The sequence below is a fragment of the Myotis myotis genome, unplaced genomic scaffold (assembly GCF_014108235.1).
Source record: "Myotis myotis isolate mMyoMyo1 unplaced genomic scaffold, mMyoMyo1.p scaffold_m19_p_45, whole genome shotgun sequence".
NCBI lineage: Eukaryota > Metazoa > Chordata > Mammalia > Chiroptera > Vespertilionidae > Myotis > Myotis myotis.
The window spans coordinates 1,329,893-1,354,145 of NW_023416352.1; the positions used below are offsets into that span (position 1 = coordinate 1,329,893).

Here is a 24,253-nt window from a genome sequence, read left to right on the forward strand (position 1 = left end):
GACTTGGTTTCCTCATCTGTGAAATGGGCAGCTGTGCGGACTACAGGAGTGGCTCAGGGCCATGCTCAGTTTTGCCGGGTATGCAGCAGGTGCTGGCTGTTATTATCGTCATTGTCATCGCTGTGGTTTCCTGGTCTCGCCTCTTTTCCCCGTCTCCACAGCGCCCTCTGTCTCTCGGGCTTATTTCTGCGTTTCTGAGTACCTGTCTCACCAACCTCCGGGTCTTGAATGGTCTGTCCCTGCCCATGGCTCTGTCTCTCTCCCTCTCCCCACCTGTGAGGGTCTCTAAAGAAGCCCACACAGCCCTAGTCGGTTTGGCTCCGTGGACAGAGTGTCAGCCTGCAGACTGAAGGGTCCCAGGTTCAAATCCGACCAAGGGCACATGCCCAAGTTGCGGGCTCCATCCCCCCTGGGGGGCGTGCAGGAGGCAGCCGATCCATGATTCTCTCTCATCATTGATGTTTCTATCTCTCTCTCCCTCTCGCTTCCTCTCTGAAATCAATAAAAAATATATATTAAAAAAAAAAGAAGCCCACAGATTTTTAGACTCTTCCCTTCCAGAGGAGTCTACTCTCTCCCCCTCTGAGTGTGGGCGGGACTCAGTGACTCGTTTCCCGTGAAGGAGACTTTTTTAAAAAACATATTTTTATTGGTTTCAGAGAGGAAGAGAGAGGGAGAGAAGCATCGATGATGAGAGAGGATCATTGCTGGGCTGCCTCCTGCACGCCCCCTCCTGGGGATGGAGCCTGCTACCCGGGCGTATGCGCTGACCGGAATCGAACCATCAAACCATGACCTCCTGGTTCATAGGTCGATGCTCAACCACCGAGCCACGCCGGCTGGGCTGTGTGTGACTTTGGAGATCAGGTCACACAAAACGTCTCTCCCCCCCACCCCCACCCCCCTGGCTCACCCTGGGGAGCCGGCAGCCATGTGGTGAGGACGCTCACGCAGCCCTACAGAAAGGCCCCTGTGAGGAGCTGAGGCCTGGGGCCCAGGCCGTGTGGACGAGCTTGGACGTGGACCTTCCAGCTCCAGCCAGGCCTTCAGGCGCCTGCGGCCCAGCCCACAGCCCGACTGCACCCGCCAGAGACGCCCTGGCCGGGACCACCCGGCGAGACTGCTCCCAGGTTCCCAGCCCTCGGGAACTGTTAGACGATGACGAATGTTTGTTGCTTTAAGCCAGCAGATTTGGGGGGCGATCCGTTATGTGACCATGGATGACTGATATACACCTTTCTTTCTGGTGTTTTCTCTGTCTCGCTCCATCTCTGCTCTTTCTGGGTGTCTCCGCCTCCTCCACCTCTGGGCCCTTAAACGTCCATTTCTTTCTTTTTTAAAAAATTTTTTTTTAACGTCCATTTCCAGTTCTCCATCTCTGATGCCTCCTTCTGCTCCCTTGAGGCCCGTTTGTCCGTCCCCAGGCCTCGCTCCCTCTCTCTCTGGGTCGCAGCCTCCGCCTCCCGGTCCTCCCTGTTGAGATCTTCCTCTGCACGAGTGTCTCTCCGCACCGATGTGTGTGCGCGGGTCCGCCTGCCCTCCTCCCTCTCCCTCCTCCCGGGCCCCTGGCCCTGGCCCTGGCCCGGGGTGTTTTTATTTCCCTGTCTCTCTTCAGTGCTTGCTCTGCCCTCTGTCTCTCCATATCTTTTCTGCTTCTGTCTCTAACTGTATCTCCACGTCCCTCCGTGTCTGTGTCCTTTCTTCGCCTCCATCGGTCTCTCTCATTCCTCTCCCCTCATTCTGTCTCTGTCTCTCTCCATCTTTAATCCGCTCGCTCAGCGAGTGTCCCTGTCTCTCGCCCTCCCCGCTCTAGCCTGCCATCTCCCTCCGACCCGCCTCTCCGACTCTATCTCGGGCTCCCCTTCCCTCCCGGAGCCTCCGCATTCCCCCCTCCCGCCCGGGCCTCCCCCGATCCTGATCCTCCTCCTCCTCCTCCTCCTCCTCCTCCTCCTCCTCCTCCTCCTCCTCCTCCTCGCCCCCCTCCCTTCCTCCCCTCCCTCCCTCCTTCCCTCCCTCCCCTCCCTCCCCTCCCCTCCCCTCCCTCTCCAGGTCTCTGCCTCCCCCTCCTGGTCAGCGGCCCTCACCGCACCCCAGTGTCTCCCAGGGGATCCCCGGCCGGGTTAAGGCAGCCCCTGGCGGAGGCCGGAGGGGAGCCCTGGGCGGGGGCTCAGACGCTGGGTGCGGGCTCCAGCGGTGTCTCCGAGAGCGGGGGCACCCCGATCCTCCGGGGCCAGGGCGCTGAGCACGCCCACGGGGGGCCTCTCCCAGCTCCACCTTAAGCGCCCCCCTTCCCCCTTCTGCGGAGGACGGGAACGGCCAGCTCCGGCCCCAGGTGTCCGGGCCACCCCCCCACCCCCCCACCCCCCCCACTCCCGGCCCCAGCGACCCCTGGAGGCACCCTGCCCCTTGGGCGTATCACACACACACACACACACACACACACACACACACACACACACACACCCCTACCTGCCCGAGGCGTGTTCGCTGCTGTGAGCGCACCCGCCCCCCAACAACCACAAAAAAAAAAAAAAAAAAAAATTAAATAACGCCGAGAAAGGGAGGGGGAGGAGGGAGGAAGGGACAAGAGAGAAGAGAGAGACAGAGAGACAGAAGAGGCAGGAGAGGAGGAGGAGGGAGAGAGAGAAGCTTGCAGGGGGGAGAGAGGAGGTGAAGAGGGAGAGAAGGGACGAGGAGGCAGGAGCAGAGAAGGGGGGGGAGGAGGAGGAGGAGGAGGTGAGAGGAGGATGGGGACATGGAGTTAGGTGGCCTGGGGGAGCTTCATGAAAAGCGCCAAGAGGGGGTGTGGATTAGAAACCGAGAGGCAGCCTCGGGGAGAAGCAGACGGCAGAGAGCGGGGTAGAGAGATCGGGAGGCAGCGGGAGGCTGGAGGGCTGGGGGAAGGAGGAGAGACACAGGGGGGAGGAGAGGAGTGGGTTCGGGGACCTCCGTCCCTGGCTGGCTTGGCATTTGGGGGTCCGGGACTCCCTGTGGGGAGAAGAGGAAGGCTGGAGGTCCTGGAGGGACAGGGTCCCGCCGAGAAGAGAGGGAAGAGCCGAGAGAGGGGCCGGGCGCTGGGAAGGGGTCGCCCAGAGGCCTCCCGGGGATGGGCGGTGCGGCCAGTCTGAGCGCCCCCCGAGCGCTGGTACTCTGGGCTGCCCTGGGGGCGGCAGGTAAGGCCTGGGGTCGGGGCAGGAGCCCCGAAGGGAGGGGCGGGGCGGGGCGGGGGTGCCAAGGAGAGGGGTTCAGGCGGCTCTCTCCGCAGCTCACATCGGACCCGCACCTGACCCCGAGGACTGGTGGAGCTACAAGGAGAATCTCCAGGGAAACTTCGTGCCAGGTGCAGCCAGGGAGGGGGCCCAGCATCCTTCCTGGGGCCCGGAACCCTCTCCTCCCTGGGAGTCCCAGCCCCTCCCTTCCTCCCCCAGGAGTCCAGCCCAGCCTCTGAACCCCAGTGGCTCACCATGGGACATTATACATGCGCATTTCAAGTAGTGAGTGGGAGTGAGTGGAAGGAGAGCGTGTGGGGGTGGAAGAGTGAGTGTGAATGTGTGTGTGAGTGTGTGTGTGTGTGTGTGTGTGTGTGTGTGTGTGTGTTTGCAGGGGAAGAGGCAGGCAGGTCCTGGCTCCCGCTGGCAATCAGAGGTTCAGTGGCCCCCTCCCCTGCCAGGTCCAGCCCTCTCTTGCAACTCCTCTCCCCGGTACATTATTACCCAGCTGTGCAGCAGGGGAGACTGAAGGAACTACAACTCCCATAGGCACGGGGCGCAGTCTGGCATTGGACGAATAGGCTGGCAGCCCTAGAGCCTGCTGGGAGTTGTAGTTCCTTCTCCCAATGACTTCATTTAAGACAGGTTTGATCAAGGAGAGGATTGGAGGTGTTAGAGCAGCGGTTCTCAACCTGTGGGTCGCGACCCCTTTGGGGGTCGAACGACCCTTTCACAGGGGTCGCCTAAGACCATCGGAAAACACATATATAATGACATATTGTTTTTGTGATTAATCACTATGCTTTCATTATGTTCAATCTGTAACAATGAAATTGGGGGTCACCACCAACTGTATCAAAGGGTCGCGGCATTAGGAAGGTTGAGAACCACTGTTTAGGGGGTCTTAAGAAACTCCTCCAGGATTCTTCTAGGACCCAGGATTCTGGATCCTAGCTCCCTTCTCCCTCAGACCCAGGAGTGCAGATTCCTAGGCCTTCCTCTCCTGGGATCCAGGAGCCCAGACCGCGGCCTTCTCAGCAGATGCCAACATTGGGATCCAGTCCCCATTTCTGACTCCCTTTCCTCCCTGCCCTGCCCCTGCCCCTGCCCCCAGGGCCTCCCTTCTGGGGCCTGGTGAACGCAGCCTGGAGTCTGTGTGCAGTGGGGAAGCGGCAGAGCCCCGTGGATGTGGAGCTGAAGAGGGTTCTTTATGACCCCTTCCTGCCCCCACTGAGGCTCAGCACTGGGGGAGAGAAGGTAAGGGGCCTGGTGGGAGGGGTTGCCAAATCCACGGCGGTGGGTGTGCGTGGAGGCGGGGGTGGGACACTGAGGTGGGAGGCCGGCCTTGGGGAAGAAGGGGTACACCTGGGCGGAGAGGCCCCTTCCACCCTAAAATGGATCACCTGTTCTTTTCTCCCCACACAGGGCTAGCCAGCCTCCCCATCTCTGTAGAAGCATCGGTAAAACAGGTTTCCTGTGCCAGGCATTGACTTAAAAGCTTGTTAAACCCTCTAATCCTCACAGCAACCCCATGATATAGGTGCTGCTATCCTTATTTTACCGATGCAGAAACTGAGGCACAGAGAAAGTTAAGTTATTTGCCTGAGGTCACACAGCTAGAGTGCCAGCACTGGGATTCAAACCCAGGCAGCCTTGTCCCAGAAATCTACGCATGCCTCTTGCCCACTTTGCAACACCGTCTCTTATAAAGGCCAGCACCGTCCTTCACTCACCTGCCCCAGCTAAAAGCCTCAGGGCCATTTCCCATCCTGTTCTCTCCCTCATTCCCATTTCCACGGTGAATAGCATTCAAAGCTTTTCACTTCTTGTCGCCTCCACTGCCCCCACCAATGTCTTGCAGCTGGTCGGGTGCCCTGGCCTCCTTGCTGGCCTACCTCTCTGCGTCCTGCAATCCATTCTCCACCCCACAGCTAGAGAGATGTTTAAAAACACAAACCAGATCATACCTCCCCTGTTCAAAATCCTTCTATCAGCATAAGTAATAATATATAAAATATATAATGCCCCATCTAGCTCTCATCACCATTCTCTCCTTTGCTCATGGCTGTAGTCCCACAGGTCTCTTTGCTGTCACAAAAATAGTCCACCTCGGGGCCTTTGCACTTGCTGTTCCCTCTTCCTGGAACGCCCTTCTCCCTGCTCTTTGCAATGAACCCCTACTGCCTTTTCAGGTCTCCATTCAAATATCACCTCCTCATGGAAGCCTTACCAGACACCGCCCTGCCCCCTCCCCCCACGCCCACCTAGGCCAGATTTCCCATTATACTTTCCCAGCACGAGAACAGGATGTAATTAATTAAGCAGTTACTCATGTGAAATCAGTATTTCTTGTCTGTCTCTGCCCAGTCAGAACATAAGCTCCACGAGGCCCAGGAGTTTTTGTCTGCTTGTTCATCGTTCTCTTCCTGGCATCCATGGCACATAGCAGTAACTCAATAAATATTTAATTAAGCAAATTCACCAACACTGAGCACCTACCATGGACCAGCACACAGCCTGGAAAGTCGTAGGTGCTCAAACTATGCTGAATGGTTAAGTGATTGTCGGAAGCAGGAAATGTAGGAGCAGAAATGGGGGGCAAGAGATCTCTCTGTGTCCCATGTCGTCTTCCGTCTCTCCCACAGCTCCGGGGAACCCTGTACAACACCGGTCGCCACGTGTCTTTCTTGCCTGCACCCCGGCCCGTGGTCAATGTGTCTGGGGGTCCCCTCCTTTATAGCCACCGACTCAGTGAACTGCGGCTGCTATTTGGAGCACGTGATGGAGCAGGCTCTGAACACCAGATCAACCACCAGGGCTTCTCTGCTGAGGTGCTGGCCACCGACCTCTGACCCTTGCCCTGAGTCACCCTCACCCTCTCTTTGCCTTACCACATCCTCCCTACCGAACTGCGCCCCCCCCCCCCCGCACTAATCCTTAACCTGACTTGGGACCCCCCAAAGGCCCAGAGCTGCACCCATTCTCTCCTCCTTCTGCTGGGGAACCCCACTCCCTGTGTTGCCCTCCCAGGTGCAGCTCATCCACTTCAACCAAGAACTTTATGGGAACCTCAGTGCTGCCTCCCGGGGCCCCAATGGCTTGGCCATTCTCAGCCTCTTTGTCAATGTGAGTCCAGGCAAGATTCGGAGGGAGGGAGGGAGAGAGGGAGGGAGGGGCTGGGCACCTGGAACCTGGGGTCTGAGGAAGAGGGAGGCTGGGAGGCCCAGACTCCTGGGTATTGGGGGAGGAAGGGCTGGAGGGCTTGGACTTCTGGGTTCCTACCTCCTCACCTCACGTACCCCCACACAGGTGGCTGGCAGCTCAAACCCATTCCTCAGCCGCCTCCTTAACCGTGATACCATCACCCGAATCTCCTACAAGAGTAAGTCCGTGGTGCATTAGTGGGGGTGTGCACATGAGGGGGAGCTCAAGTGGGGAACCTTTTTAAAAAAATATATTTTTATTAACTTCAGAGGGGAAGGGAAAGGGATAGATAGAAACATCAATGATGAGAGAGAATCATCGATCGGCTGCCTCCTGCACGCCCCACACTGGGGACCAAGCCTGCAACCCAGGCATGTGGCCCCGACCAGAACCGAACCCGGGACCCCTCAGTCCGCAGGCTGGCGCTCTATCCACTGAGCCAAACTAGCCAGGGCTGGGGAACCCTTCTTCACTCCGGCATAATATGCCCACAGATGATGCCTACTTTCTCCAAGACCTGAGCCTGGAGCTCCTGTTCCCGGAATCCTTCGGCTTCATCACCTATCAGGGCTCTCTCAGCACCCCACCCTGCTCTGAGACTGTCACCTGGATCCTCATTGACCGGGTCCTGAATATCACGTCCCTTCAGGTGACCCTCTAGCCACCCTCCTTCCCGAGGTTGACTGGAAACTCCAGGGGGTCAGAGGGTCAGATGACACTTGGTGCTGGGGTGGAGCTGAGCCAGGCCCCTCCGATCGGCTCCCAGGGGCGGGGCTTCCCGTGTGACGTCACCAGGACCCTTCCCCCTGGTGGATTCACTCCCCGTTTCCTACTCCTCTCCCCTCTCTTGGCAGATGCACTCCCTGAGACTCCTGAGCCAGAATCCTCCATCCCAGATCTTCCAGAGCCTCAGCGGTAACGGCCGGCCCCTGCAGCCCTTGGCCCATAGGGCCTTGAGGGGCAACAGGGACCCCCGGCACCCCGAGAGGCGCTGCCGAGGCCCCAACTACCGCCTGCATGGTATGGACCAATCTGCACCCCACCCACCACCACCACCACCACGTCTTGGTCTGACCCGCCTATGTGTCTCCCTGCGGTGTGTCAATATGATAAAGTCCTACCCTCCTTTGCTGCTTCCGTATGGTCCAGCCTCCTGAGTTCTCGCTCGCTCTTACTCCCTCCTCCCTGTGTGTCCACGTGCTACAGTCCACCTCCCTACCATAGACCATTGCTGGTCCATGATTTGTCTTTCCTCTCCGCTGCTTGTAACGTGCAACTTGGTATATAACCCGACACCCCTGGCTTCTTTGTGGTACGGTTACCTATGGGTCTGTGGGTTCCTCTTCCAAAGCGGTGGAATCCGGATCCACTTCCGGTTCCCACGTGGTGTAAACCCCATGCTGTTCCATAATCTGACAGCTCCCCCCCCTTTCCTGAGAATCAATATGGTTCAACCCCCTTCCCTTCCGACTTCCTCCGCTCCCTTCAGCCCTGAGATCTAAACCGCCACCTCTCTGGCTTCTCAACGTGGTACAGTCCAGGGGCTCCCCCCCCCGCCCCCCCTTCAGGAATACCTTCTGGTAGTTCAGCCTGATGCTGACACTGAGCGTCCCCATGCCACCCTCCTGCCGCCTCGCTGCGGCTCCGCCGACTGCCGGGCCATGTCTACCAGCTTCTCCACCTGGTACCTTCCGGTCCCCCCTTCTCAGCCTCCTGGTGGTAGAGCCCGACCGGCCCCGGCCCCGCCCCCTGCACAGCCCGGGCGACTGTGCCCCGCAACTAACGTCCTCCATCGGTATCGTCTGTCTTGCAGTGGATGGTGCCCCCCACGGTCGCTGAGGCTCCCCACCGAGGATTGCGCCTGCCCTTCCCAACCCTACCCAAGAGGGGAGGGGAGTCACCCCCAAAACAAAGCTATTAAAGGGACAGAATACTTCCTGTTTCTCAGTGGTCTGATTCGAGGCGCGGCCGGGGGGTTGGAGAATAAGCCCCCTTCTTCTAGAAACCCATCTCCCGTCTTCCTGAACCCCACTATTCGGGTTTTTTACTTCCTAAGTCCCAAAACAATCGTTTGGATATGCGGCTCCATTAAGCGGCGCCTCTCCCACCCGCCCCCACCCCTTACCCACTCCGCGGGTCAGGCAGCACGCGCAGAGCCATGTGCTTCCTCCTCCTGCCTGTCTCATTGGCTCGAACTGGGTCACGGTCCCGCCCCCAGCGCCGTCTCCCATTGGCCAAATGTAGGTCAGGGTCCCGCCTCCCACGAAAAGGCGGGGCAACTTCACGCCCCGAGCCCCTCCCGTATCCCGGGCCTTGGCGGAACCACAGCTCCCATTGGCTGAGCGTGCCGAGGGGTAGGGACGCGATTGGCTCGTGCTTTCAGCCCGAGGGAGGCACGCGGCTGGGGTGCATGGCCCCAGAGACGGGCGGGGCCGGGCGGGCGCGGGCGGGGGCCGAGAGGAGGGGTGCTCGCAGTGGCGTCGGGTGTTTTGGTTTGGCTTTTTTTTTTTTTTTTCCGCGAAAGAAGTTTGCTTTGGCCACGCCTCAAGGCTGCCGCCTCCTCCTGCCCCCTCCCCCGCCCCTCTGCGCTCACCTCTTGGTGCAGATTGCAAAGCGCCTTCCGCTGAGAGAGCTGCAGATTTTGCAAGAGCCAGGCTCGCCCACCTTATGGAAGGAGCGCCTTGAGTCCCCTTCAGCCCTCCGTTGCAAAGAGCTGGCCGTCGGATTTGATCCTCCCCTCACCCAGACTGCATGGTCTCCCGGGACCCTCTAGAGTTGCACGTTTCTGCAGCGAGGACTGCAAATCCCCGTCGCGCCTAGGATTTGCACTGTTCTGGATACTGGAATCTTGCAAGCTACGCTCGCCCGCCCCTGGGCAAGACACTCGCCCGAACCACAGGACTGTACCGCTGACGGCAGGCCAGCTCTTCGCCTCTCCATGAGCCCGTAAGCCTGCGGGCAGGTGCCCGGCGATGGCGCGGCCCGTGAGCGACAGGACCCCGGCCCCCCTGCTGCTGGGCGGCCCGGCCGGGGCCCCCCCGGGCGGGGGAGCGCTGCTTGGGCTGCGGAGCCTTCTGCAAGGGACCAGCAAGCCCAAAGAACCAGCCAGCTGTGAGTTCTAGCCCCCACCTCGCCCAACTCACCCTTCTCCCTTAGGGACTCAGGTGCTGGGGGAGGAGGGGGGTCCACAGCTACCTTCTCCGTGCGGGGAATCCATCCTCCCAACCTTTACCCATTTCACTTAAGGTGTTTAGGTCCTCAGATCTTTCAGGACCCACGACCCAAAAGTACCGGCTCCCAAGCCCGTCTACCGCGAGGACCCAGGAGTCTAGGCCTCCCCCGCACCCCCGACCCCTAGTGTCCTCCTCCCGGAGGGCGCAGGAACCTAGGCCCTAACCCCCTGTTCCTTTGGGTTCCGAGAGTCTGGACCCCTGAGGTCCAGGGAGGAGAGAGGGGGTGTGTCTGATGCTCACACGGTAGTGACACGGGCTTGGGCGGGGCCTCCTGGGGTCACATGGAGCCTAGGGATGAGGAATGTGCCCCAGGAATAGAGCCCCTTCCTGTCCCTTGCGGAGTGTGGGGGTAGGGAGAGGGGGTACAGGGCGCGGGGTGGGGTAGGTTACAGAGGAATCACAGAGCTGTCTTCCTTCTCTCACCTGCCCAACCCTCCCCTACCTCTGTCGGAACTTCCGTCCCTCTCCTACGTCTGCCCCTTACCGGGTCTCTGTCCCCATCTCTCTCTGCATCTCTGGGTCCCTGGCCCCCCTCTTTCTGAGTTTATATCCCTCTCTCGATCTCTGTCCCCCTCCCCCCTGTGTGTACCTGCGGCCCCCGTCCCTGACCTTTCCCTGTGGGTCTCTGTCCCCGCCTCTTTCTGGGTCCTTGCCCTCCGTCTCCGGTCTCTCTGCAACCCCGTCTGGGGTCCCCCCTTTCTCTGGATCTCGGTCGTGTGGGTCTCTGACGCGGGGTCTCTTCTGCATCCCTATCTTCCTCCCTCTCCGCCCCCCGCCCCCGGACCCTGCCCTGTCTTCCTGGCCCCCAGGTCTCCTGAAGGAAAAGGAGCGCAAGGCGGCTCTGCCCGCAGCCACGGTTCCCGGGCCGGGCCTGGAGACGGCGGGCCCGGCGGATGCCCCCGCGGCGGCGGCGGCGGGCGGCGGGTCCCCCCGGGGGCGCCCAGCGGCCGCTCCGGGCCCGAGTCTGTTGGCGCCGCTGCTGTGGGAGCGGACGCTGCCGTTCGGCGACGTGGAGTACGTGGACCTGGACGCCTTCCTGCTGGAGCACGGGCTCCCCCCCAGCCCGCCGCCCCACGGCGGCCCGTCGCCGGCACCCTCGCCCGTGCGCACGCCCGCACCCTCCCCCGGACCCGGCTCCTGCGGCTCGGCTTCCCCTCGCTCCTCGCCGGGGCACGCCCCCGCCCGGGCCGCCCTCGGGGCCGCCGGCGGCCACCGCGCAGGTGCAGCGGAGGGGGCGGGGCCTGGGTGGGCGAGGCTTCGTCGACAGGGGGCGGGGTTTCGTCGACAGGGGGCGGGGCTGTGGACACCCGGCGCCGGTCGGTGGGACCCGGGCCGCGCTCCTGGATTCGGGGTCCCCTAGTTGAGAGATGCGGGGAGAAGAATCGGATTTTGTGTCCCCTAGGGGGTCAAGGGCTGGGTCTCCGGGACCCATAAGAGAGGAGGGACTTGGGGCCCCAAATTCCAGGAAGTCTGCCCAGTGGGGCGATAGTGTGGATTTCTCTGTGGGACGCGGGGAGAGGTGGAGCCGGGACTGGGGAGCCCACAACACCGGAGTTATTTAGTGAGAAGTGGACTGTACCCCCATATTCCGGGCCCGGAATGGGTGGAACTGGGATCGGACCTAACTTCTAGACCCTCTACTGGGGAGAAGGCGAGGGCTGGGCACAGACTTCGTTTCCCTACACATAAGGGACTGTCAGCCTGGTTTCGGGGTCCCCCCCATTGGAAAGGGCCTAGGGCCCGGGGTCCTGCACTCCAGAGGGGAGAAGGCCGAGGAACTTCATTCCAGGTCTCCCATGGAGGCGAGGGCCGAGCTTCTTATATTCCTGGAAAAGGGGGTGGGGGGCGGGATTGCAGAATCGTGTGCACCCCAGTGGCGAGGGGATTAGGGCGCAGGGGAGAAGGTCGAGGGGGCCGGTTTTCCCGTGTTTCCCAGAGAGCAGGGGGGACTGAATCCTCGGAGGTTGAGAAGTTCGAGCCGAGAGACCCGAAGGAGCGAGAGGAAAGGGGTGCTCCCTCTGGCATCTTGGGGTCTCCAGGGTCGGGCAGCCGGTCGGTCGGGGAATCCCGGACACACCTGCCACGGGTCCAACCTCCGGGCAGAGCCAGGGCCCTCCCCCTGCCAGCCGCACACTCCCGCGCCACGTGAGTCCTCTCCTAACCTCCTCCGTGCTCCGCGCACGCGCGGTCACGCGCGAGGGGGCGGGGCTTGGGGAACGTGAGGGAGCCCCGGCGGCTGGCGGGGTGCGGAGGAAGCAGGCGCCCGCACGTGACTCGGCCCTGAACCGGTGTCCTCGGCTGACCCTGCTCGCTCGCTCTTAAAGGCGCAGGCCACCTGCTCCCCCTTGAACCAACCTCCTGGGATCTCGGAGCCCTTTCTGCTTCCCTTCCCTAAAGCCTGGGAGCTAATTGTTCTTTGAGCGGCCCTTGGGGTCTTTTCGGTGCCTTGGATTCCATTTTTCCCGGATAGGTCTAGGCATTGGCCAGGGATTCGGCAAGGATTCAGGCTGGCCGATGGGGACGAAACTAACACGGACTCTGAAGGCCTGAGGTTTTAGCAGCAATAGCCCAGGCTCAAGTATAACTTAGGGCAAGTTAAGTAACGATTGGGCCTCAGTTTCCCTGTTTGTAAAAGTGGAGTTGGTTTCATTATTTCTAAGCCTCCTTATGGCTTAGGGAACCTTCCTATTTATATTAGGGTTGATCCCTGGCGAGCTATGGTGGCCTTCCTTGTGGTGGATATGATACCTGCTTCCCAAAATCACTACGCACTCAGGTGATACATTTTATTTCCCAAAGGCCTGACCTCTCGGGACACACCCAGCCCTGTGGACCCAGATACCGTGGAGGTGCTGATGACCTTTGAACCTGACCCTGCTGACTTAGCCCTGTCAAGCATTCCCGGCCATGAGACCTTTGACCCTCGGAGACATCGGTTCTCAGAGGAGGAACTTAAGCCCCAGCCCATCATGAAGAAGGCGAGGAAGATCCAGGTGCCAGAGGAGCAGAAGGTGAGCACCGCCGGATGTAGGACGCGGGCTTGGCCAGCACAGCCCCCACCGCCAGAGTCCCTCACACTCAGGATTAACTCTCCGGTTCTCCTGCAGCCCAGGGCCAGCCCTCCTTGGCCACAGGGTGCAAGGGGGCAAAGTGTTGGGCTTGAGATTTATGAAGATGGCGTAATTATGGGACACAGACATAGCCAGCCCTGCTGGACCCAGTTGTACAGATTTGGACCCAAACCTTTCGGTGGGGCAGGCAGGCTTCAGGCTGCTGGGCTCAGTTGCTGAGGACAGCATTTTTCAGCAGTGGGTTATCAGCCTGTCTCTCATCAGCCAGCCAGGCGAGGGCTTGTCTCTTGATCTCTGATTTGAGGCATCCTTTTGGTGTGATTGCATCTGCCTAGGATGCAGACTTTGTCAGCTCTCTAGGCCTCATTTCCTGGGTCTGAGCTGCCTCATTGGCGAGAGGCCTCGGGTTCTGATTGTCAGCCAGGACCACATTCCGATTTGGGTGCTCTGGGCAGTGACTCATCTTTCTAGCATTCTGTCTCTTCCAATTCTGGGGTCTCCCCCAACGGGAGGTGTCTGGGCTCCTCTCACAAGACTTGGCCCTGCCTTCATGTAAGACACCACTGCTCGAAGCAGCTAGGACGGGCCCACAAGTCCCATCTAGAGCAGTGTTTCTCCTGCCACGGGGTCCTGTTGCTAGGGACTGGATTTGCCCTAGCAAGCAGGAACTCGGCTTTAATTAAAGGGGGGTCAGGGGGCATGTTTCAGTACTCTGGGTGCTCCTTGGCAGTGAGGAGGGGCCCGCCTTTGCTACCCAATTCTAGGGCTGAAGACCCGTGGGCATAGTCTGTGGGGAGGGCTCTGCATAGCTCCGTCACTAAAGCACAACTGGGACCTGCTGGGTGGGGGAGGGGGGACGCAACTTCCTGGCTTATTTCTATTCAAGGCCAGTTCAGAGACCAGCTGCAGTCTTTGGGACCACTTAGACTTTACTTTTGTCTGATGAGGAGGGATGAAGTTGCCTTGGCAACCAGGGCCAAAGGGACCAGCTTCCGGGAGGACTTTATCAAATCCCTGCACTGGGGAGGCTGGACTTCCCTTAGCAACCAGGATCTGGAAAGGTGATGTATAGGGCAGTGCTTTTCACCGGGATCTCACACCCTGAAAGCCCTGTTGCTAGGGAACAAGCATCCTTAGCAACCAGGAGCTAACTGTAGCCCTTTGTCAAGTGAGGAGGGTGGCGTCTGCTTTGCACTCTGGAGACTTGAGGCCCAGTTGTTGGGGGTGGGAGGCCCTCTCATGCCCTAGCCTTCGCTAGGGTCCCGCTCTCCTTAGCAACCAGGGCCCGAGAAGGGCAGACCCTTGGATACCGGTCTCAGGGGGGACCCCCCACTGCCGGGCAAGCAGCAGCCGTGAAGTTCCTTTAGATCCCCTCAGCAAAGCTGCTGCTCCCTTCTTCTTCCGCTGTGGCCGGGCCCCTCTGGACCTCAGTGCTTTTCCACTTCTGCACCCCCAGGACGAGAAGTACTGGAGTCGGCGGTACAAGAATAACGAGGCAGCCAAGCGGTCCCGCGACGCCCGGCGGCTTAAGGAGAACCAGATATCGGTGCGGGCGGCCTTCCTGGAGAAGGAGAACGCCCTGCTGAGGCAGGAGGTGGTGGCCGTGCGCCAGGAGCTGTCCCACTACCGCGCCGTGCTGTCCCGCTACCAGGCCCAGCACGGAGCCCTTTGAGGCTGCGCCCCGCCCCCCCACCCGGCGGAGCTCTCCTCCGCCTCACTCAGACTTGCGCCCTGACACCCCCTCTCCTCCCCATCCTGTGGTCCACGGGCCGGCCAGCTGGGTGCCCCAGGGACGTGATGATGCAGATAAATACATTTATATTTTTAAGAAAAAGCGAGCCTCCCCCCTCCCTTGCGGGGGCGGGGAGGGTCCTCTGTGTGTGCCTCCGGCACGTCGGGGACCCCACCCTCCCACCGCCTCCGTTAACACTATCCTGAATAAATCTTGATAACCCCAGAGCCAGCTGTCGTGGGGAGGAGGCAGCTCCCTGGCCCCGGGGCCAGGCCAGGGGGTCACACTGGCCGCGGTCTGTGGGTTCGTCTGGGCTCCGGGCCGTGAAAGGCAGGAGCTGCTGCAAGTGCCGACCCTGACCCCCTCCCACGGGCTGCCGGACGGAGGCAGGGGCGAGGGTCTAAGAGGAATGTAGCGACTGCCTTTATTGCATAGACCTTTTCAATTGCTTTGAAGATTGGGGTCTGGAGACGCACAGGAGACAGAAAACGGGAAATGAACTTCCCGCCCGCGCGGACGGGGCGGAACCTTAGTGCAAATGTGAGCGTTGGCCCAGGGGAACCTGCCCCTCCTGGCCAGTTCAATGGAGGCACCGGAGTGGACAGGGCGAGACCCGGCCCTGGCTGGCCAGCCCGGACGCGGTACGAGAGGCTCCGCCCCCAGCCGACCTGGTCTTCCAGCAGCTGGAAGCGAGGGTCTGGACTGAGCTGCGCCCTCATTGGCCAGGCACTACCCTCCCGGGCGGGCCCACTTTCCTGTGGCCCTAATGGCCCTCACCCCCTGGCATTCGGGCCACCCTCTAGCATCACCACTGGTCCCCGGGAGGCGGGCACAGTCCTGAGACAGGGGCTCCCCTGCACGTGGGGGCCTCCGACCTAACTAGCAGCCAGGCCCCGCCCCGAGCGAAGGCCCCGCCCCCTTGGAATGTAGGCCCCGCCCATTAGCAGGCTCCAAGTTTCGAGGTTCAGGGCTCTCGCCCAGGGCGGCCTGGAGGCCCAGTGAGTAGCGTACCTAGGCCCGGATGCACCTGAGCCTGCAGGGGACCGTACTCCACCTGCTCCCCATCCACCGTGAGCACCCCGCGAGGAGTGAGCGGCTCGAGGCGAAAGGCACGCGCTGCGGCATAGCCCAGCTGCGGGCAGCCCAGGCTGAAGTGGCTCCCGCGCTCCATGGCCAGGAAAAGGCGCAGCAGCGCCGCCCGCGAGATGCCGCCGCGCACCCAGCACAGGTGCACCAGGCCGTCATCAAAGCGCGCGTGGGGGACGGCCACGAGGTCAGCCCCCAGGTGGCTGGGGGAGATGGCCAGCATGAGCACAAAGTCCCCCTCCAGCGTCACCCAACCTGGGGGTAGTGGGGTGCCCAGGGGAGGAAGCAGGTGGTCTGGTGGGCCTCCAGTAGAGATGGCTACTGGGTCACCATCAGGGGTGGGAGGCAGTAGCCCAGAGGATGCTGGCATTTCGGGTGCCCCCTCGGTGATGGGTGAGAGTAGAGCTGATCTGGGGGAGCCAGGGGGCGAGGGCAGCAGTGGGTCTGGGGACAGTGGAGGATCCCCAGCACCGCCCCAGTCCCTGGCCAGCTCTGGGCCTCCACCATTGAGTGACAGGACGGGGAGTGGTTCCGGTGAGTCAGGGGAGGTCAGGGCAGGCTGAGGCAGTGACAGGGGCAGGTCAGACACAGAGCGATGAAGGGGTGAGTGGGCCACGGTTCGAGCTGGGACGGGGGCCAGGGTCAGCTCTGATTTGGCACGGGGCAGGCCATGGGCGGGGGCGGGTGAGGCAGGCTCCACGGTGGCAGGCAGGTAGGAGATGCGTCCACGGTAGGTGTGCAGTGCGGCAAGGCCCAGCACGGTGCCCAGTGTGAAGCGGGCACTGCCCAAGGCCCTGAAGCGCTCACTCTGGATGTCCACGTCTGACACGAAGCCCCAGGCCACAGACAGGAAGGAGAAACAGCGGGAGCCCGAGGCCAGGGTCACAGAGAGGAGGTCCAGCGGGCGGCAGCCACCCCGGCAGAGCAGCAGAGAGCAATTGAGCAGCAGGTCAATGCCCAGGGCCTGCTCAAACCTTCAGAGCCAGAGACGGATTGACAGTGAGAAAGAGTAACAGGGTGGGGGGAGAGAAAGAGTGCAGAGCGGGGAGGAGACAGGCAGACGGCAAGGGGGCCAGGCCGGCCTTGTCCCCAGGCCCACCCACAGCCATCTGGCCACCTCCAGATGGACTCTTCTTAGTGGGCCAGGTTCCCTCTCCATCCATCCCACAAGCACTCACTAAGTGTCACCTGTGTCCCAGGCACAGTTCTAGGCTCTGGGGATACTGGGAACAAGACCCGCAAACATGCCAGGCTGATGAACCTGACAGTGGACTGGCAGCGGGAGGGGAAGATGTGCCCGGCCCTCCTTCAGGGTACCCCCAGGCTCACCGGAGGCAGGAAAAGTCCACCTACCCCCCATGCTGGTTCACGGCTCCAGCCAGTGCGTTGCCGGAGCCACAGGGGAGAATGCCCACGGGCGTCTTCATAGCCTCTTCCCAGTCAGGGCGATCGAGGAGTCCATTCAGCACCTGGAGGGCCGGAAACCAGACACCTGGGTACTGTTCCTGGCCTCCACAGCCCCCCCCCCCCCCCCCAGGGCTCGGGGCCCAGGCCTCCTGCCCTACCTCATACAGCAGCCCATCTCCCGACACTGTGACGATGCCATCCCACTCGCTCAGGCTCAGTCCCTGGACCAGCTCCCGAGCATGGTTCTGTCGTTCTGATGTGGGAAACCAGGAGGTGAGGCAGGCTCTTCCACCCCCAGGACTCGGGAGTTCGGCCCCAAGCCCTCACTTTCCGTCCTGACACCGCCCTTACCTGTCTGGATGAGGTTGAAGGACAGCCCAGCTTCGGAGATCATGGGCAGCACGTGGTTCTTACACAACTGCCAGGCCAGGCCCCTCCCACCAAAGGGATTGACCAACAGAAGCAATCGGGGTGGCCTTGGCAGAAGATGGGAGGTGATTTCTGCAGAGAGAGGGGAAGGCGTCGGTAGAGGCCAGAGACCCAGGCCCCTGACCTCAGAAACAGCAACTGCAAACAGCTCCCAGTGGACGGCTGGAGGGCTGGCACCGGAGCCTCGTTCTTTTTGCCTCCCAGGCTTCACGTGCCCACGCCACCCCCTTCTGAGACAAAGACAGGGCTTGGGTGTCTAATCCCAGTGCCCTTTGGACCCACGTGTGGGAGGAAGGAGAGCTCCGTTCCTCACCAACAACACCCAGATCCCAGATCAGGTTGCTTCACTCTGCGAGGCTCCCTGACTGTCACCATCCCTTAGGACCGTCCCCCACGCAGCCAGCAGGACCCTGGAGGACCAAGTCCCACCAGATGGGGACCCTTGAACCCTGACCTTCCTGTGCCAACTGAGGCCCCCCCGGGTGGGGGTCCTCTGCCTGAAAGCCTCCTCTGGGCCCCCCTCGGCTAATGCCCTAGCTGCCACCTCTGGGCGCCCTGGGTGGTGACTGATCACGTCTCGGTCTGCTGCTCTCATCGGCCCGGGAGCCTCTGACTCACCCGGGGTCGGGACCCATGGAAGGGGAAGGAAGAGACAAAACCTAGCGAGAGAGCAGCAGACACAAATAGCTTCCCTCGGCCTGTGCTTTCGTTCCTCCTGTAGCCTATGCCTGTCTGGTAGCACTTCCATTACAGACTCACAGGCATTCCACAGACACACAGAAAAGTAGACAGAGATGCCCGCAGAGGGAGATGCGCAGAGACTCCGAGCTTGCCCGGGACCTCACCCCCGTTCCCAGGCAGCTGCAGTCCACGGAGCAGACACGTGAGGACGGTGGCCCAGCGCTGGACCTCGGCCCGGTTCTCCTCATAGGTGGCTGCCCCGTCAGCCCCAAAGGTACGCGTGGCCCTGCGCCGGCCCCCACGCCGGCCCCGAGGATACGTGTAGATGCAGAGGTAGGCCGCCGGGTCAGAGGGGCTGCGGCTGCGCAGGGTGCAACAGCCCGAGACCTCGGCCAGCAGGACCAAGCCGCCCCGGGGCCTGGCTTCGGGCTTCGGGCGCAGCCGCTGGATGTGCAGCGCCTGTGGTGTGAGAGTGAGGGCGAAGCGTGGGCCTCGGGCTGGGTAGGAGCCAAACTCGCCATGCAGGAGTGGAGTGCTGGTGGCCAGGGGTGACAGCGGCGGCGGGGCCATGGCTCCGGCCCTGTCCTGGACAGTCCTAAGCCTGGGGCCCCAGCTCCAGCTCAGCTCCTGCTCTGGCGTCTGTGGGAAAGAAGGACAAGAGTCAGAATCCAGGACCCCTCTTCAGGTGGAGGAAAATAGGCAGGGCCTGCGGACAGGGAGAGACAATGAGGAGCAATCACAGGTGCACCGCAGACAGACAGGCCCAGACAAGTGAGGGGAGACCCCGAGGCAGCAGGGAAGGCATCGGTTGGACAGGAAAGCCAGCATCCCGGAGGGTCCACACCCAGGCATGCAAACATTCATTCATTCATTCCCTAAATAATTATTCAGTGCCCTCCATGTGCCAATCACAGTGCCAGGCCTAGCAAACACAGCAGGGAGCAAAATGGACAAATCCCGCTGCCTTCATAAAGTTTATGTTTTAATCAGAAAACAGAAAAACAAGATAAAGAAAGACAGTGTGTTGGATGATAAGGGCTTTGGGGGAAATCAGGCAAAAAGGGACATGCAGAGGCAGAGAAAAACAAAACCACACACCAGTCACCTCCAGATGGAGAAAGGAACAAGGGAGAGACACCTGGACACGAAGAAAAAAAGGGGGGATGAGATCTGAGAGCCAGAGAAACGCTGAGAGGAGACAGACAGCTTAATGAAATGAAACCAGGCTGATGCAAGACACTAAGGAGAGCAAGAGCGTAGGGTCGAAAAGACAAGGGGGAGAAAAGAGAAGACAGAGGCAGGGGGTAGAAGATGCCGACACCAGTAGAAGATGCCGACACCAGTGAAGACTGAGAAAGGGACTAAGGAGTCCGAGAGCCAGAGGAGCCACATGCAGGCACCTGCAAGGGACAGGGTTTCCGAGCTGGGCCCTGAGCACTGACCTGGGCATCTGGCTGCCTGCTCTGCAGGGAGGGACCCGGAGCCAGGCCTGAGATCCCCTCCCCAGAGGCTCTCCCCCTGCCCTCTGCCTGGCTTCTGCCGCCTCCGCCTCCTTCCTCACCTTTGTTCCCCTCTGCCCCGCCCACCCAGCCACCTGCCAGTCCCTCGCCTCAGCTGCCCCAGACACACCCCCATCTGTGGCCTCACCCTAGGGAGTCACCTCTGCCCCCTGCCCTGGCAGCTCCCTCAGGCTCCCCCACCTCACCCCAATTCAGGTGTAGCCAGAGCCCAAGATCTCCCCCAGTCCTGGGTCCGAGTCCCCTGTCTCTACTCCGCAAGTCTCTGGCCTGGTTTCCATTCTCCCCACCCACCCCCGCAGGTCCCCAGCCCCGGGCCTGGGTCTCTATCCATAGGTCTCCCAATCCATAAGCCTGAGTCTTTGTCTCCGGTTCCCCGTGTCCGGGGCCTCCTCTCCCCCACGCCCCTCCCCGATTTCCACCACCCGGCCCCAGACCTGGGTTTCCATTCCTGGATCCTTCAGCCCCGGTTCTGCTTCTCCATCTCCATCCCACAGCCCTGGTACCCCAGTCCCGGGCCTGCGTCTCTCGGTTCCTCTTGGTCCCACGGCCCCCCAGACTCGGGGCCCTGCCCGGACCCCCGCAGCCTCCTCCCAAGCCTGGTCCTCCTCCAAGCTGCCCCTCCAGTCAGCACCCACCGCCCCCATCTGACCCTGGGGTGTGTGGGGGGCGGGGGCGGGGAGTGTGGCTCCGCTCAGCCAATGGCCGTGCGGCTGGTCTGAGACGCACCAATGAGGGGGCTCGGGGGGCGGGCCCAGCGACGAGAGGCGGAGCGCTCGCGAGACCCGCTGCCATTGTAGTTGAGGGCACGCGCGCACCTCGCCGCTGTCACGACTCCACCGCCAGGGACCAGGCGCCATGTTTGCTGAGGGCACAGGGGCCGGTCCAGCCATGGGATTTAAGAGAGAGGAGGGGCCTGGAGGGAGGTCTTTAGAGGCTGATAGAGGGACGGGCCCTAACCCGGGCAACAAAGACCCAGAGGTACGCAAAGGGCGTTAGTAAGAGACCCAGAGAAGCAGTGCGAGGCCATGGCGGACTTGGAGAGAGAGTGTTGTCTCTTAAGAGAGAGTCAGCCCTGGCCGGTGTGGCCCAGTGGATAGAGCGCCGGCCTGCGGGCTGAAGGGTCCCGGGTTCGATTCCCGCCAGGGGCACATGCCCGGATTGTGGGGCTCGGTCCCCAGTGGGGGGGGCCTGCAGGAGGCAGCCAATCAATGATTCTCTCTCATCACTGATGTTGCTCTCTCTCCTTCTCCCTTCCTCTCTGAAATCAATAAAAATACATATTTTTTAAAAAAGATAAGAGTCAGGCAGACGCAGAGATAAACAAAGACAAAGAAGTAGAATTAAGAATGTGCAAGGTTAAGACTCAAGAAAACCCAGAAGCCCTAACCGGTTTGGCTCAGTGGATAGAGCGTCGGCCTGCGGACTGAAGGGTCCCGGGTTCGATTCCAGTCGAGGGCATCTACCTTGGTTGCGGGCACATCCCCAGTGGGGAGTGTGGAGGAGGCAGCTGATTGGTGTTTCTCGCTCATCAATGTTTCTAACTCTCTATCCCTCTCCCTTCCTCTCTGTAAAAAAATCAATCAAATATATTTTTTAAAAAAAGAAAACCCAGAAAATGACAGAGAGAGAGAGAGGACTGACACTTCTGGAATGAAAACCAGGGAGGAGAGGCTCTTTAATTCACAAATTATTAATAAGCCATAGGGATGTATTGTATAGCATGGGGACTACAGTCACATATTGTATTAACTCTGTAGGAGTGACAGGTGGTAACTGGATGTGTGGTCATTTTGTAACATGTGCACCTGGAACTACTGTAATACTGTATGTCAACTTTTTAAAATGTCACAAACTATTTACCTTGGGCCCAAACCAGAGTGGCGCAGGACATAAACTTCTGCCTAGTGAGTGACTCAGTTACGTGACAAGACAGAGACACGGAAGGAAGATGGGAGATACAGTGTCTGTGAGACCACTAGGTCAGGGGTGAACAGGGAGGGAATGTTTTTTAAAAAATGTTTTTATTGGTTTCAGAGAGGAAGGGAGAGGGAGAGAGAGTGAAACATCAATGAGAGAGAATCATTGATGGGCTGCTTCCTGCCGGCCCCCCACTGGGGATCAAGCCCACAACGTGGTCGTGTGCCCTGACCGGGAATCGAACCCGGGACCCTTCAGTCCACGGGCCGACCCTCTATCCACTGAGCCAAACTGGCTAGGGCCAGGGGAGAGAATATTGAAGGCTCAGAGGCTGAGAAGAACCGAGACCAAGAGACAGAAAGCAAAGATGATGACAGAAACAGAGAGAGGCAGCCCTGGCCGGTTTGGCTCAGTGGATAGAGCGTCGGCCTGCGGACTGGAGGGTCCCAGGTTCGATTCCGGTCAAGGGCATGTGCCTGGGTTGCGGGCACATCCCCAGGGGGGGGGGGGTGTGCAGGAGGTAACAAATCAATAAAATATATTTTTTTAAAAAAAAAGAAACAGAGAGAGGCAAAGGTCTGGTGAAGGTGAAAGAAATCAAGGCAAGAATAATATCGGGAGATGTAGAAACAGACAGAATTGTAGAGAGAAAAGCACCTGCTAAAGGAGAGAGGGGCGGAGCTTGCTCTCTATAAGGAGATGAATGGAGGAAGGAGTTCACTTATTGCCCACAATGTACCTGGTGTTCAACCCAGAGTAGCAACAGCACCAGGTAATATGCATGCCTGCCAAAGGATGACCCAGAGAGAGAGGAACAGAAGCCCCGTGAGACAGAGAGACAGGGGAACACGGCACTTGAGCTTGGGGCCCAGGGAGAAAGGCAGGCAGACACATGGACCAAAGAGGCTGGGACTCAAAGACAGAGAACCAAGTTACAGAGATGAGGGCACAGGGAGGGGCAAGGAGGAAGAGGGAACTGCCCCCAGGTACGGTGACCTTGACTGTAGATAGACCCTTACCTGGTCCACGCTCCTCTGCTGGGAGATGTCCATTCGCCTGCCAGCCCTCTGCTGTGTTATCAACAGGACGCTGGGCCTGCGTGGGAGGCCATGGGAGGGTGGTACGGTCAGGAGTCAGGCCTCATGGTTCAGCCCGGCCTTGGGCGCTGTGGAGGAGAAGTGAATAAGTAGGAGTATCAAGGGCGGACGACAGGAGGCCAGGCTGGATGGGTTTGAAGCCCAGGGCCTTTCCGAAAAGGGAGAAACGGAGAAGAGGTCAACTTTTTCACTGCCCCAACCAGTTCATCATGTCTGGGCCAATCAATCAATAGGGGTGGAGCCTATTTTTACTTTTTTTTAATCCTCACCTGAGGCTATATTTTTCCACTGATTTTTTAGAGAGAGGGAGAGGGAGAAAGGGAGAGAGAAAAACACTGATACTAGAAAGACACATCAATTGGTTGCCTCCCATTTGCGCCCGAACCGGGGGCCTAGGGGTTGAACCTGCCACCCAGGTATGTGCCCTTGACCGAGAATCGCATCTGCCACCCTTTGGTCCTTGTGCTGACGCTCTAACCACTGAGGCAAACTGGCCAGGGCCTAATTTTTTATTGAGCACTTCTTATGTGGGAAGCATTGTCCCATGCATTTTTACTAACTTATATAACGCAGAAGAATATCCTATGTGCCAGGCCTAATGGGCACCCCCTCTTTGTAGATAAGGGAAGTCAGGCACAGAGAAAGTTAAATGAGTTGCCCCAAATCACTGTTATTGGAATTTTAATATTCCTATGTCTCTGCTCCTCCCTGGATCTCCTTTTCCCGCCTCTTTCTAGGTCCCCTCACCCCCCCTGCCCCCCAAGGCCAGTGTTTGTCCACTACCCTTCTGGGTGCCTCTTCCTTCTCCCCTCTAAATCTCTGTCTCCCTCTAAGTCAGCGGTTCTCAACCTGTGGGTCGCGACCCCTTTGGCGGTCCAACGACCCTTTCACAGGGGTCGCCTGAGACCATCCTGCATATCAGATATTTACAACACGATTCCTCACAGTAGCAACACTACAGTGATGGAATAGCAACGAAAATAATTTTACGGCTGGGTCACAACGTGAGGGACTGTATTTAAAGGGCCCGAAGGTTGAGAACCACTGTAAGTCTCTCCTCCCCGCTCAGAAATTTTTTTTTGCCCATCCCCGCTCTCTACCCCACCCCCAAGCCCGAGACCTCAGTCGGCCTCCTCTGCGCTCCAGCACCGTGCACATCCCTCACCACGAACCCGCTGGGCCATTTGAATCTCTCTGGCTGAGAAAAGCCGCCCCCGCCCCGGTGGCAGAGGCTGCAGAGGGATCAGGGAAGGGCCCTCTGGAGGCAGAGGGAGCAGCGAAACCTAAAAGGTAAAAATGCAGGCTGGGCTGCAGCAAGGAAGATCTCGGGTTAGACCTCCAGCAGGACTTCCCAAGCTGCGGCCGCGCCTGGAAGCACAACACCAGATAAGACAGTCTGATAAGGAAATGACCCGAGTGCGGAGTCAGAGGTTTCCCCGCGGTCTAGACCAGCCCCTCCTGCCCCGCCTCCTCCTCGCCAACATTCTTCCTGCCCAGTCCTCCTGAAGTCACAGAGAGGTTGTCGGCTTCGGGCCAGAGAGTCCCGGCGCGACCAGTCCTCCCAGGTCCGCGCGCGACATCTGTCTCGCTCCCAGATCCCTTTCTTCCGGAAGAGCATCGAGACCAGGGTCTGGCTAGGGCTAGAGAGGCCCCGACGTGCTGGCCCT

At 60.0% G+C, this 24,253-nt stretch overlaps 3 protein-coding genes across 7 annotated transcripts; 2 read left to right on the top strand and 1 right to left on the bottom strand.

Annotated features, from left to right (window-relative positions):
* The first annotated feature begins 2,666 nt into the window (after positions 1 to 2,666).
* Positions 2,667 to 8,355, top strand: CA11 (carbonic anhydrase 11). Of its 2 annotated transcripts, none has more exons than XM_036307058.1 (9): positions 2,667 to 3,173; positions 3,266 to 3,340; positions 4,354 to 4,466; positions 5,855 to 6,040; positions 6,240 to 6,335; positions 6,519 to 6,591; positions 6,908 to 7,062; positions 7,268 to 7,433; positions 8,227 to 8,355. In XM_036307058.1, exons 1-9 carry the CDS (start codon positions 3,107 to 3,109, stop codon positions 8,250 to 8,252), a joined length of 957 nt encoding a protein of 318 aa, XP_036162951.1. In that variant the 5' UTR covers positions 2,667 to 3,106; the 3' UTR covers positions 8,253 to 8,355. The 2 variants fall into 2 exon arrangements, with proteins under 2 accessions (XP_036162951.1, XP_036162950.1); XM_036307057.1 differs by having other exon boundaries at positions 2,669 to 3,173; positions 4,324 to 4,466.
* Positions 8,356 to 8,978: 623 nt separating this feature from the next.
* LOC118655353 (D-box binding PAR bZIP transcription factor) lies at positions 8,979 to 14,674 on the top strand. The gene is made up of 4 exons (XM_036307059.1): positions 8,979 to 9,524; positions 10,456 to 10,866; positions 12,446 to 12,657; positions 14,174 to 14,674. The coding sequence occupies exons 1-4, from the start codon at positions 9,386 to 9,388 to the stop codon at positions 14,387 to 14,389; spliced, it is 978 nt and encodes a 325-aa protein (XP_036162952.1). The 5' UTR covers positions 8,979 to 9,385; the 3' UTR covers positions 14,390 to 14,674.
* A 176-nt stretch (positions 14,675 to 14,850) lies between these two features.
* SPHK2 (sphingosine kinase 2) lies at positions 14,851 to 24,223 on the bottom strand. Of its 4 annotated transcripts, none has more exons than XM_036307051.1 (7): positions 23,759 to 24,223; positions 22,509 to 22,654; positions 18,217 to 18,691; positions 17,294 to 17,443; positions 17,101 to 17,195; positions 16,889 to 17,004; positions 14,851 to 16,509 (listed from the first exon to the last, which is right to left on the bottom strand). In XM_036307051.1, exons 2-7 carry the CDS (start codon positions 22,539 to 22,541, stop codon positions 15,414 to 15,416), a joined length of 1,965 nt encoding a protein of 654 aa, XP_036162944.1. In that variant the 5' UTR covers positions 22,542 to 22,654; positions 23,759 to 24,223; the 3' UTR covers positions 14,851 to 15,413. The 4 variants fall into 4 exon arrangements, with proteins under 4 accessions (XP_036162944.1, XP_036162943.1, XP_036162942.1 ...); XM_036307050.1 differs by having other exon boundaries at positions 23,707 to 24,223; XM_036307049.1 differs by lacking the exons at positions 22,509 to 22,654; positions 23,759 to 24,223 and adding an exon at positions 20,007 to 20,221.
* Between the last annotated feature and the right edge of the window lie 30 nt (positions 24,224 to 24,253).

Excerpts from the sequence above, each read along its gene's own strand:
- LOC118655353 (XM_036307059.1), top strand. The coding sequence starts at position 9,386 with ATGGCGCGGCCCGTGAGCGACAGGACCCCGGCCCCCCTGCTGCTGGGC. Across the intron at positions 9,525-10,455 it reads GCCCAAAGAACCAGCCAGCT|GTCTCCTGAAGGAAAAGGAG; the intron begins GTGAGTTCTAGC and ends CCTGGCCCCCAG. Across the intron at positions 10,867-12,445 it reads CGCCGGCGGCCACCGCGCAG|GCCTGACCTCTCGGGACACA; the intron begins GTGCAGCGGAGG and ends TATTTCCCAAAG.
- CA11 (XM_036307057.1), top strand. The coding sequence starts at position 3,107 with ATGGGCGGTGCGGCCAGTCTGAGCGCCCCCCGAGCGCTGGTACTCTGG. Across the intron at positions 6,041-6,239 it reads ACCAGGGCTTCTCTGCTGAG|GTGCAGCTCATCCACTTCAA; the intron begins GTGCTGGCCACC and ends TTGCCCTCCCAG. Across the intron at positions 7,434-8,226 it reads CCCCAACTACCGCCTGCATG|TGGATGGTGCCCCCCACGGT; the intron begins GTATGGACCAAT and ends TCTGTCTTGCAG.
- SPHK2 (XM_036307049.1), bottom strand. The coding sequence starts at position 20,216 with ATGGGGGCGGTGGGTGCTGACTGGAGGGGCAGCTTGGAGGAGGACCAG. Across the intron at positions 18,692-20,006 it reads ATCCAGGAATGGAAACCCAG|ACGCCAGAGCAGGAGCTGAG; the intron begins GTCTGGGGCCGG and ends TCTTTCCCACAG. Across the intron at positions 17,444-18,216 it reads GCAGCTGCCTGGGAACGGGG|AAATCACCTCCCATCTTCTG; the intron begins GTGAGGTCCCGG and ends CTCTCTCTGCAG.